We start from the raw sequence: 12,575 nt of genomic DNA on the forward strand, positions 1-12,575 counted from the left end.
TACATCATTAAATAAATTTAAAACAGAAATAGATAGTTTCCTAGAAGTAAAGGGAATTAAGGGTTACGGGGAGCGGGCAGGAAATTGGACATGAGTCTAGGTTCGGAATGGTCATGGCCCTGTGGGTAGTGGAGTGGGCCCAGGGGCCGTGTAGCCTGGTTCTGCTCCTACTGTGTTCTAATTCTGTGTTAGATTTCAGGAGATGGTTTTATTCCTGTTCCTGGCTGGGGTGGAGATCGCCTTTACAGAAGGTAAGTACTGTAGAAAATATAGGGACAGAGTGATCTCCTGGAAGAATTTCGATCGCCTAGATGGGTCGGAGAGGAATTTCCCAGATTTTTTTCTCCCAAATTGGCCATTGGGTCTTTATCTGGTTTTTCGCCTCTCCCGGGAGATCACATGGGTTCGGGTGGATGCAGAGTGATAGAAGATTTGAGGTTAGGATCAGATCAGCCATGATCTTATTGAATGGTGGAGCAGGCTCGAGGGGCCGATTGGCCTACTCCTGCTCCTATTTCTTATGTTCTTATGTTCTTGCTTTTCTTCGACTTTGGACGTCTGAGGAATCGATGTCCTGGAGGTGCTGCCGAATTGCAGGTAAGTCCGTTTCCAATTCGTCGCCACTGTTGTATCCGTGTGTTAATAGAGACACTGAAGGCAGGAGTTGGTTTCACAGGTGTTTACTGAACAAAGTCTGGAGGTCAACTAACAGATACAAGACAATATACAGGCTTATATAGCCCGAGTGGCCATTACCGGCATTACAGTACACAGGGGGCTCTTAAAGGCACATACACCACAGTAAAGATACAAAAGATGATTCTAGAAGAGGTGTAAATGGGAATGGCAGAATCATCAACAGCTGCCATGTGAAAAATAGGGGCAGAGGTTATGGTCTGAAATTGTTGAACTCGATGTTGAGTCCAGAAGGCTGTAAAGTGCCTAATCGAAAGCTGAGGTGCTGTTCCTCAAGCTTACGTTGAGCTTCGTTGGAACAGTGTAAGAGGCCAAGGACAGAGTGGGAGTGGAGCGGAGAATTAAAGTGACAGGCAACCGGAAGCTCGGGGTCATGCTTACAGAATGAATGGAGGTGTTACGCAAACCGATCACCCAATCTGCGTCTAGTCTCCCCAATGTAGAGGAGACCGCATCGTGAGCAGCGAATACACGATGTCCCATTACCATCTCCTTTTGCTTTGTACCATCATCCCTTTTGCCATTTAATCTCTCCTGCCCTCCACCCTATCACAGGCCACCCCTGTTGCTCCTTCCTCCCCTCCCCCCTTTCCCCGCCCCCGCATTTGCTTAAAATCTGTTACATCTCTAACTTTTTCCAGTTCTAATGAAAGGTCATCAATCTGAAACATTAACTCTGTTTCTCTCTCCACAGATGCTGCCTGACCTGCTGAGTATTTCCAGCATTTTCTGTTTCTATTTCAGATTTCCAGCATCTGCAGTATTTTGCTTTTGTGCTCTGATTTTATTTTGTTGGTCTGGGGCAAACGTCAGTTTACTGAAATTCTCTTATACTACAGGCATTGCATACTTTCTGCCTCTTTGGATAAATGAGCGTGGAATCTTCATTTGGCCTCTAGACATCCCTCTCCCTTTCAAAACTGCAGTCATCACCACGCCCCCCCCAAAAAATATCCTCGACACCACCATCCGCCACCCCCGCCCCCCCCCCATCCTTGCAAGCGAGCACCTCATCTCCAATCTCCCTTTCTTCTCCAAAGTCCTTGAATGTCTTGTCGCCTACCAAATCTTTGCCTTTATTCCCAGAACTCCCTGTTGGAATCTCTCCAATCCGACTTCTGCCCTACCACAGCACCAAAACAGCCCTCAGCAAAGTCACAAATGACATCCTCCGTGACTGTGACATGGTGCATTATCCCTCCTCAATGTCCTCAACCTCTCTGCAGCCTTTGACAGTCAACTGCACCAGAGTTGTCTAATATATTAGACACATGTGGTTAATAGGGAATCCAGATCTGGCTAATAACAGTTTTGATAAATAGGACGTACAGGTAGACTACCCTTTATCCGAACTTCCGAAAACCGAAACCCTCTAAAAACCGAAGGTTTTTTCGTTCAGCGTAAGTCCAGCGTAAGTCGTGCACACGACCCTCCGCGGACCCCCGCCGACCCCCCTCGGCGGGGGTCGGGGCTGGCGGGGGTCCGCGGGGGGGGGTCGGCGGGGGTCGGGGCTGGCGGGGGTCCGCGGGGGTCAGGGCCGGCGGGGGTCCGCGGGGGGGGGGGGGGGGTCGGCGGGGGTCGGGGCCGGCGGGCTCCGCGGGGGTTGCGCGCACGACCCCCCGGCCGACCCCCCCGCGGACCCCCGCCGACGCGGACCGTAAGTCGGCGGGGGTCGGGGCCGGCGGGGGTCGGGGCCGGCGGGGGTCGCGCGCACGACTTACGCTGCGCGTCAGCATAAGTCGTGCGCACGACCCCCCGCCAACCCCCCCGCAGACCCCTGCCGACCCACCTTCCGAAATCCGAAATTCTCCGAAAACCGAAACACGGCTGGTCCCGAGGTTTTCGGATAAAGGATAGTCTACCTGTACTAGCATAGGCTGCTAGTCCTCTTAAACCCCTCCACCACTTTGCTTCTTTCTACTCCTTTAAGACCCTCCTGTAAACCCACCTCTTTGACCAAGCTTCCTAATAAAACTTGTTGCCTTTAAGATCTCCTCTGAACGAACACTTTCAATAAAGCAACACTCCCTCAGCACTGTACTGAAGTGTCAGCCACGGTGGTGTCCCAAGTCCTGGAGTAGGGCTTGATCCGACAACTTTATGACGCAGAGGGGAGATTGCTGCCACCGAACCTAGTTGACTTTTGTTGCAGGACTGGGCCCATATTCAAGCTAATCCTGAATTTCTCATATTCCTCTCCAAATTGAAAGAAATATTATTTAAATATGGTTTAATAGGATACCAAGAATCTACTTGGAGAGTATATATTTATAAGAAAGGACCACTTTCTTGTAAATGAAGCTCCTAAAACAGGTATTTCGAGTTTGTGCGATTAAAATTGGTGGGGGGAGGGGGAAAAAATAGAACTTAAAAATAGCAAAAGCAACTGCACATGCTACCCAACCACTGGCCTACATTTGCTTCCTAGCTGTGAACCATTGGAAGCCTTTGCAGCAATGACAGGTACATAAAAGCTAATCAATTGACAAATTGCTCGTCTAATTAATCAATAAATTTCCTCCTCGTTTAAGTGTTGCTTAAAAAACGCAAACAGCTGCATTTAGTAGAATGACTGAACAGACAGTTATTTAAAAAGATATGGAACTAAAAGGCTCGCAACCCATGTGTCTCTGAAAGCAGAAACACAATTGCTAAACATAGAAGATAGGAGCAGGAGTAGGCCATTCGGCCCTTCGAGCCTGCTCCGCCATTCAATGTGATCATGGCTGATCATCCAAATTCAGTACCCTGTCCCTGCCTTTTCCCCATATCCCTTGATCCCTTTAGCCTCAAGAAATATATCCAACTCTTTCTTGAATATATTTAATGAACTGGCCTCCACCGCCCTCTGTGGCAGAGAATTCCACAGGTTCACCACTCTCTGGGTGAAGAAATTCCTCCTCATTTCAGTCCTAAATGGCTTACCCCTTATCCTTAGACTATGACCCCTGGTTCTGGACTCCCCGGCCATCAGAAACATCCTTCCTGCATCTAGTCTGTCCAGACCTGACAGAATTTTATAGGTTTCGATGAGATCCCCTCTCAATCTTCTAAACTCCAGTGAGTATAAGCCCAATCGACACAATCTCTCCTCATACGTCATTCCTGCCATCCCAGGTATCAGCCTGGTGAATCTTCGCTGCACTCCCTCCATGGCAAGAACGTCCTTCCTCAGGTAAGGTGACCAAAACTGCACACAATACTCAAGGTGCGGTCTCACCAAGGCCCTGTACAACTGTAGCAAGACATCCTTGTTCCTGTACTCGAACCCTCTTGCTACGAAGGCCAACATACCATTTGCCTTCTTAACCGCCTGCTGCACCTACATGCTTACCTTCAGCGACTGGTGCACAAGGACCCCCAGGTCTCTTTGCAGTTCCCCTTCTCCCAATCTATTGCCATTCAAATAATAATCTGCCTTCCTGTTTTTGCCACCAAAGTGGATAACCTCACATTTATCCACATTATAGTGCATTTGCCATGTTTCTGCCCAATCACCCAACCTGTCCAAATCGTACTGGAGTTTCCCGACATCCTCCTCGCAGCTTACCCTCCCGCCCAGCTTTGTGTCGTCTGCAAATTTGGAGATATTACATCCAATTCCCTTGTCCAGATCATTAATATATATTGTGAACAGCTGGGGTCCTAGGACCGATCCTTGCGGTACCCCACTAGTCACTGCCTGCCACTCGGAAAACGACCCGTTTATTCCAACTCTTTGCTTTCTGTCCGCCAACCAGTTCTCTATCCAAGTCAATACCTTGCCCCCAATCCCATGTGCCTTAATTTTGCACGCTAATCTCTTATGTGGGACCTTATCGAAAGCCTTCTGAAAGTCCAAATACACCACATCCACTGGTTCTCCCTTATCTATTTTACCAGTTACATCCTCAAAAAATTCCAGTAGATTAGTCAAGCATGATTTACCTTTTGTAAATCCATGTTGACTTTGTCCGATCCTGTCACTGCTTTCCAAGTGCTCTGCTATTACATCTTTTATAATAGACTCTAGCATTTTCCCCACTACCGATGTCAGGCATACCGGTCTATAATTCCCTGCTTTTTCTCTACCACCTTTTTTGAATAGTGGGGTAACATTAGCTACCCTCCAATCCATGGGTACCGTTCCAGAGTCTATCGAGTTCTGGAAGATGATCAGTAATGCATCTACTATCTCTAGGGCCACTTCCTTAAGTACCCTGGGATGTAGACCATCAGGCCCTGGGGATTTATCGGCCTTCAGTCCCATCAATTTTCCTAACACCATTTTCCTACAAATACTGATTTCTTTCAGTTCCTCGCTTTCATCCGACCCTATGTTCCCCAGCATCTCTGGGAGGTTATTTGTGTCCTCCTTTGTGAAGACAGAACCAAAGTATGTATTTAGTTGGTCTGCCATTTCCTTGTTTCCCATTATAAATTCCCCTGATTCTGACTGTAAGGGACCTACGCTTGACTTCACTAATCTTTTTCTCTTCACATATTTATAAAAGCTTTTACAGTCAGTTTTTATGTTCCCTGTAAGCTTACTCTCATATTCTATTTTCCCTTTCTTAATTAATCCCTTTGTCCTCCTTTGTTGACTCCTAAACTGCTCCCAATCCTCAGGATTATTGCTTTTTCTAGCCAATTTATATGTCCTCTCCTTGGATCTTATGCTATCCCTAATTTCCCTTGTTAGCCACGGTTGAGTCACCTTTTTTGTTTTATTTTTACGCCAAACTGGGATGAACAAATTCTGTAGCTCATCCATTTGGTCTTTGAATGTTTGCCATTGCCTATCCACCGTCAACCCTTTGAGCACCATTCCCCACTCAATCCTACCCAACTCGCTCCTCAGACCATTGTAGTTTCCTTTATTTAAATTGAGGACCCTTGTCTCTGAGTCAACTACTTCATTCTCCATCTTAATGAAGAATTCGATCATATTATGATCGCTCTGACCCAAGGGGCCTCGTACAACAAGATTGCTAATTAATCCTTTCTCGTTGCATAATACCCAGTCTAAGATGGCCTGATCTCTGGTTGGTTCCTCAACATATTGGTCCAGGAAACCATCCCGTAAACACTCCAGGAATTCCTCCTCCACAGTATTGTTACTAATTTGGTTGGCCCAATCTATATGTAGATTAAAGTCACCCATGATGACTGCTGTGCCCTTATTGCACGCTTCTTTAATTTCCCTTTTAATGCCATCCCCAACCTCCACCTTACTGTTTGGAGGTCTATATACCACTCCCACTAATGTTTTTTTCCCCTTAGTATTTCTCAATTCTACCCATACAGATTCCACATCATCAGAGCTAATATCCTTCATTACAATTGTATTAATCCCTTCTTTAACCAGTAATGCTACCCCACCTCCCTTTCCTTTTTGCCTATCTTTCCTGAATATCGAATACCCCTGGATGTTGAGTTCCCAGTCTTGGCCATCTTTGAGCCACGTTTCTGTAATCCCAACCAAATCGTATTCGTTTACCTCTATTTGCGCAGCCAATTCATCCACCTTATTACAAATGCTCCTCGCATTAAGACACAAAGCCTTCAGGCTTGTTTTTTTAACGCTCTTAAACTTATTAGAATTATTATTTACTGTGGCCACGTTTGATTTAAATCGTTGATTTCTCTGACTGCCACATTTGTTTTTCTCCTTCCTATCTTTTGCTTTTATCCCTGTTTTCCTTTCCTCTGTCTCCCTGCTCAGGTTCCCAACCCCCTGCCATTTTAGTTTAAACCCCCCCCCGAACAGTGCTAGCAAACCTCCCCGCAAGGATATTTGTCCCGCTCTGGTTCAGGTGCAACCCATCCGACTTGTACAAGTCCCACCTTTCCCAGAAGCAGGCCCAGTGATCCAGGAAACTAAAGCCCTCCCTCCTGCACCAACTCTTTAGCCACGCATTCATCTGCTCTATCCTCCTATTCCTATACTCACTAGCACGTGGCACCGGGAGTAATCCAGAGATTACAACCTTTGAGGTCCTGCTCTTTAATCTGCTACCTAGCTCCCTAAATTCTTGTTGCAGGACCTCATCCCTCTTCCTACCTATGTCGTTGGTCCCAATGTGAACCACGACCTCTGCCTGTTCACCCTCCCCCTTGAGAATGCCCTGCAGCCGTTCAGTGACATCCTTGACCCTGGCACCAGCGAGGCAACAAACCATCCTGGAGTCACGTCTACGGCCACAGAACCGTCTATCTGTTCCCCTTATGATAGAATCCCCTACCACTATTGCGCTCCCACTCTTTTTCCTCCCTTCCTGAGCAGCAGCAACACCCCCGGTGCTAGGAAGTTGGCTGCTGCTGCCTTCCTCTGGTGAGTCATCCCCCTCAACAGTATCCAAATTGGTATACCTGTTTGAAAGGGGGATGGCCACAGGGGTCTCCTGCACTACCTGCCTGCTTCTACTGCTCCGCCTGGTGGTCACCCATTTCCCTTCTGCCTGTGCAGCCCTACCCTGCGGCGTGACCAACTCATCAAATGTGTAATCCACGACCCTCTCAGCATCGTGAATGCTCCACAGCCCATCCATCCGCAGCTCCAGCGCCTCAATACGGCCCGTTAGTAGCTGCAGCTGGATGCATTTCTGGCACACGTGGTCATCAGGGACACTGGCAGCGTCCCTGAATTCCCACATAGAGCAAGAGGAGCATAACACGGGGCTGGGCTCTCCTGGCATGACTTACCCCTTTAATTAATTTAAATTAATTCAATACCACCAGTTAAAGATATACTCTAGGGCGCTTATTTACCAACTGTCCCCACTACACCACAGAGACCCAAGAAAATATAAACCGCAGAATTTAAGCTTGTAATAAAAGAAACCTGCTATGCTGCACTCTGCAGCAAGAGGGCAGGAGTTAGCTTGTTCCAGAAGCTGGATTCATCCACAGAAGCTCAGCGTAAACTCGAGGAACAGCACCTCATCTTCAGATTAGGCACTTTACAGCCTTCCGGACTCAATATCGAGTTCAACAATTTCAGCTCATACCCTCGGCCCCCATTACATTTTTACTTATTTTTTATCCGCACCTTTGTTTTGGTCCTCCCCCCTTTTTTTCTCTCCCACATGGCAGCTGTCTCCCATTCTGCCAGCGCATTTCACACCTCATCTAGAGCCGTCTTTTGTCTCCACTAGCCCTATCACCATCTCGTCTCGTTTTGAATACCTCTTAATGTCTCTTCACTTCTCTTTTGTTCTCTCCCAGCCCGGCCTTTTAATCTATTTCATTTCCTGTGCTTTTCCAGTCTTGACAAAGGGTTTGACCCGAAACGTTGACTCTTTTTTTCTCTCCATGGATGTTGCCTGGCCTGCTGAGTTTTTCCAGCATTTTCTGTTGTTATTTCATCCAGCTCTTCCGTGGTGCCAGTGTAGTTGTTTTTACAACATCTTCTAGTGAGCTAACGTTGCTGCAAAGTTTGGCATAATCGGACATTTCACATTAAAAGAACATGCAGCTGATCGAACAGATGCCAAAAGGTGCTCATGGATGCTGACAAGTGTTTGCTCGCCCGTTGCTATAGTAACCAGTTATGTCTGCATTCTCTCTCAGCCTATTGTGTAAATATTCTCCTTTGTCTTCTCTATTCATTTCATCTCCTGACTTGATTCCTTAGAACACTGCAACAGACCATTTTACAGTAGGTTCCTAACACGGTTTAACTGTCCTGGTAAAGCAATCATTTTCAGCATATTTAAATATTTTAATTAATTATACCTTGAATTGTTATTCAAAATTGCCAGTTAAGTGGCTCCTGTGTACTTCTTTGCGACACAGAAGATAGTTACAATTCAACAAGTCACTCTGGTCTATAGAAGGCCCAAGGTAGTCCGACTGGGACATCTAGCCTAATGGAATCGCAGTATTTTTGCTTTTACTAGTTTTAATATAATGTCACTTTTTTTTTTTTAAGCGGTTTAAACCAGACTCTTTCCTCCTACCTACACAATGACTGTAGGCCTCTTGACACACAACAGCCTGCGACGTTGCAATGCATTATCTGTACCTTGCTGCTTTTCAGATTGGTTATTGTGGCTTTTTTTTTTAAGTTCTCCTAGGCCTCAGGGTTTGTTTATTTCTTAAACTTTTACATCCGGCTCCAAAACAAATACTGTGCACTTCGAAAGGGACACAAGAAAAACGGTGGTGCTACTGCAGATCGTAACATTCGAAAGTCCAGTGTGCTGTGCTCTGCAGTAACAGTGTCGGAGGGCAAGAGCTCAGCCCCAAGTCCTCACTGTGCTCGCGCCAGGGCAGAACTTTTGTAGCACTGTGTCAAACTAACACTGCTCTGCCGACATTCTTATGCATGTGCATAATCAACTGCATCCTCTAACACTGCAAAGATTTCATGAATGTTATTCACCTGTTTGCAAAGTGCAATTCAGATGCAGAGATCATTTCCATACAGGATATAAACTGAATCAGCAGAAAAATCCCTGTTAATTTAAGGTCATTAGGTCCGTTTAAAAAAGGAAAGACTTGGATTTATATAGCGCCTTGCGCGACCACCAGATGTCCCAAAGCGCTTTACGGCCAATGAAGTACTTTTTGAAGTGGTGTCATTGTTGTAATGTAGGAAACGTGGCAGCCAATTTGCGCACAGCAAGCTCCCACAAAACAGCAATGTGATAATGAGCAGATAATCTGTTTTTGTGATATCGATTGAGGGGTAAACATTGGCCAGGGCACCGGGGAGGAAACTCCCCTGCTTCTCTTCAAAATAGTGCCATGGGATCTCCATGAGAGAGCAGGCGGGGCCTCGGTTTAACGTCTCATCCATCATTCAGGATAACATTCATGGGAACCTCACAGGCATCCTGCGAAGGGATAATTTACTGCCGAAAGACAGGATTTAAAAAAAAAAAAACACCTTTTCTATTGAGACAGGGTCACCAAGAAAAACAAAGTGACAGACAAGATGGAGAGATGTGCCTGGCAATGAAGCTCACCATCAGGGTCATCATTTCCTAAGACTGGCCCTGTAGACCCCAGTGCCAGCCCTGTAGCTTCATATCTCCATTCTATTATACCTGGGTGTGGAATACATTTGCTAAATGAATCTAACTTGGAGCATATATTCTTTCCAAAAATAAATTATTTTCATTCCAACTCTATTTTCGGTACATTTTTGTCCAAGTACTAAAGGCCATTTTCAGCATTCTCTGAAATCGATCGAGTCTATACACACAAAGTCCTATTTACCTCCATTGGAATCAACCCACACATCAGAGGCACGTTGTAGGAAAATTAAAACCAGGATTCTTAACCCGTTAAATCTCAGACTTTTCAACTCCTATCCAGCGATTGAAAAGACAAACAGATGGTTCATAATTACCAAATCCCAGGGGCTGCCCACCTATTCGCACCATCCTCCATAGCTCACTCGAAGCACTTGTGAGCAGCAGGTTGCTGGGGAATCTGTTGCAAGAGGAAGCAGGTGGTCAGGTGAAAACGTGGAATGACAAAAGGGCCCATTTGGCCTCGGGAAGGCCACCCTGCCACATGTAATCTACCCCATCGCGGTCTCGACCGCAACCATTCAAATCACCCCAAGGGAAAGTTCAGCGTAAAAAAAAAATAATAATCCCCAAAGATAATCAAAGCTAAAGTATAGAATACTCATGCATCCTTACATCTGCACTATTTGACCCTGGTGTCCTGTCCTCTAGACAATCATCCATCCCAACCCTCAGCACAGAAGAAAATGATGGGAAAAGGCCATTCAGCCCAAAGCTGATGTTGCCAGCATATGAATCCAACCCCTTGAAACAATGGTATACAGACAGCAGTGTGGGGCTTTGTTGCTACAGGTTACCAGGACTCATACAATAACCTCACTCAAGTTATCAATGGTAACATCACTATCTGTAGGACTCATTTTTGCATGTGTGAAGTGGCGTAAAGCAATCAATAGCAATGAGTAGGGTCAAGAGTCAATTATAGAGCAATTTCAAACAAACAGGTACAACACCTCTCATTATTGCCTTTAGAAAATTTAATTAATCTTAAATTATCAACAACTCTTATGTGCTTCAAACTTTAACATTTTCCATACATTTTGGAATAGACATGGAGAGCGCAACTCAGTTCTTTACAGAGCGGTGTCTGTGGTAACTGCACCAATCAGTGCCAGACCTCAAAGTGACTGGTTGAAGTACTGACTGCTACTTTTAAACTCATTCAATAGTACAAGCCAATCAAGTAATCTACCGCTATGTATTACTGGGCCAACTGAAACACCACAGCGAGGAAGTTATGCTAAACCTTTATAAAGCACTGGTCAGGTCTCAGCTGGAATAGTGTGTCCAATTCTGGGCACCACACTTCAGGAAAGATGTCAAGGTCTCAGAGGAAGTTTATTAGAAATGGTACCAGGTATGAGGGACGTTAGTTATGTGGAGAGAGACTAGAAAAGCTGGGATTGTTCTCCTTAGAGCAGAAAAGGGTAAGGGGAGATTTAATAGAGGTGCTCAAAATTATGAAGGGTTTTGATAGGAGTAGCTCAGAGAGGATGTGTTTCCTCTGGCTGTTTTTTTTTGGGGGGTGTGGGGGAAGTGGTGGATGAAGTGGCAGTAACCAGAGGACACAAATTTAAGATAATTAGCAAAAGGACCAAAGGGGAGAGGCAGAGATTTTTTTGATTTTTTTTTTTTACACAAGTTATGATGATCTGGAATGCACTGTCTGAATGGGTGGTGGAAGCAGATTCAATAGTAACTTTCAAAATGGATAGATACTTGAAAAGGTAACATTTTCAGGGCTATGGTGAAAGGTGGGTGGAATTAATTGGATAGCTCTTTCAAAGAGCCGGAACAGGCACGATGGGCCAAATGGCCTCCTTCTGTGCTGTAGGATTCCACGGGTATGACGAGAGAGCGAGTAGCAGAAAACGAGTTTCATCTAGGGCTGTTCGAACCAGCACAATCTCAATAATCAGTTGCTGCCATACTTACAAGACAGAGTAAAGTTAACCCAAACTGCAATGTTCACACTTTCTTTTTGGATAGTCCCTTGCATTGTTTAAAAAAAACCTGGCCAAATAACATGAAATGACAAAACATAGCATTTAAAACACATCAGAACACCTCCAAATCTCTACTTTCGCAAAGTTCTCTTAAAAGAGCTGCAAGTAAACTAACCTCTTCTGTGTCTGCGTGTCCACTACAATTGAAATATAGCCATCAATCAAGGAAAAAGAAAAGAAACGGATGCAGTCAAGATCCTGATCAGCAGCTCGGGCTTTCAAACTGCAACAGAAGGATAAACAAACCTCTCAGGCCTTTCCTTTTGAGGAACAATCACAAATGTATTTAAATCTTTTATAAAATCAAACGTGGGTACAGTTCATTCAGCTCTTAGAGCATTTCATTCATTTGTCAGGTATTGTAAGGGGGAAAAAAAAGGACTGGAGTTTACTTGAAGGTTCCCCACATGAACTATTTCAGGTCAGGTGGTGAAATTTCATAGGTCCTGCAAAATGTGACACAGATGATTGAGCAAAAGCTATATTTGCTTAATCAAAACAGCAACAGAAGGCGCTGGAAACACTCGGCAGGTCAGGCAGCATCCGTGGAGAGAGAAACAGAGTTAATGGGGTCGATTTTCCTGGAGCCGTCAGGCGGGGTTTCAGGCGTGTGGGGGCGGAATCCTGAATTCGGGGGTCCCGACACCATCCCGCCCAAAACCCACCTCCACGTAAGTTTCCACTGGGACCCGCCGACCCGAGGCGGGAAGGGAATAGTGCCAATTAATTGCCTGTTACCTGGCAGTTTTTAGCCTAATCCCTATTTTGAGGGGTGTCGTGTGGGATTCCCGACAGCTCCAAACCACGCCAGGTTAGAGCAGGCGGGCCGTCGGGTTGAAGAACTTGGAGGGGT

General features: G+C 45.7%; 1 protein-coding gene across 2 annotated transcripts in view; it reads right to left on the reverse strand.

Annotated features, from left to right (window-relative positions):
* The window catches only part of LOC147104309 (cytosolic arginine sensor for mTORC1 subunit 2-like), an 88,487-nt gene that overhangs the window by 16,718 nt on the left and 59,194 nt on the right, over nt 1-12,575 (reverse strand). For both annotated transcript variants that reach the window (XM_085961526.1, XM_085961527.1), the window contains 2 exons: nt 11,838-11,945; nt 10,034-10,116 (listed from right to left, as the gene is read on the reverse strand). In XM_085961526.1, the coding sequence (XP_085817652.1) occupies nt 10,034-10,116; nt 11,838-11,945 (191 nt within the window). The remainder of the gene's footprint in view (nt 1-10,033; nt 10,117-11,837; nt 11,946-12,575) is intronic.

This window comes from Somniosus microcephalus, chromosome 19 (genome assembly GCF_052327205.1).
Source record: "Somniosus microcephalus isolate GS21.2 chromosome 19, FLI_Smic_1.0, whole genome shotgun sequence".
Lineage (NCBI taxonomy): Eukaryota > Metazoa > Chordata > Chondrichthyes > Squaliformes > Somniosidae > Somniosus > Somniosus microcephalus.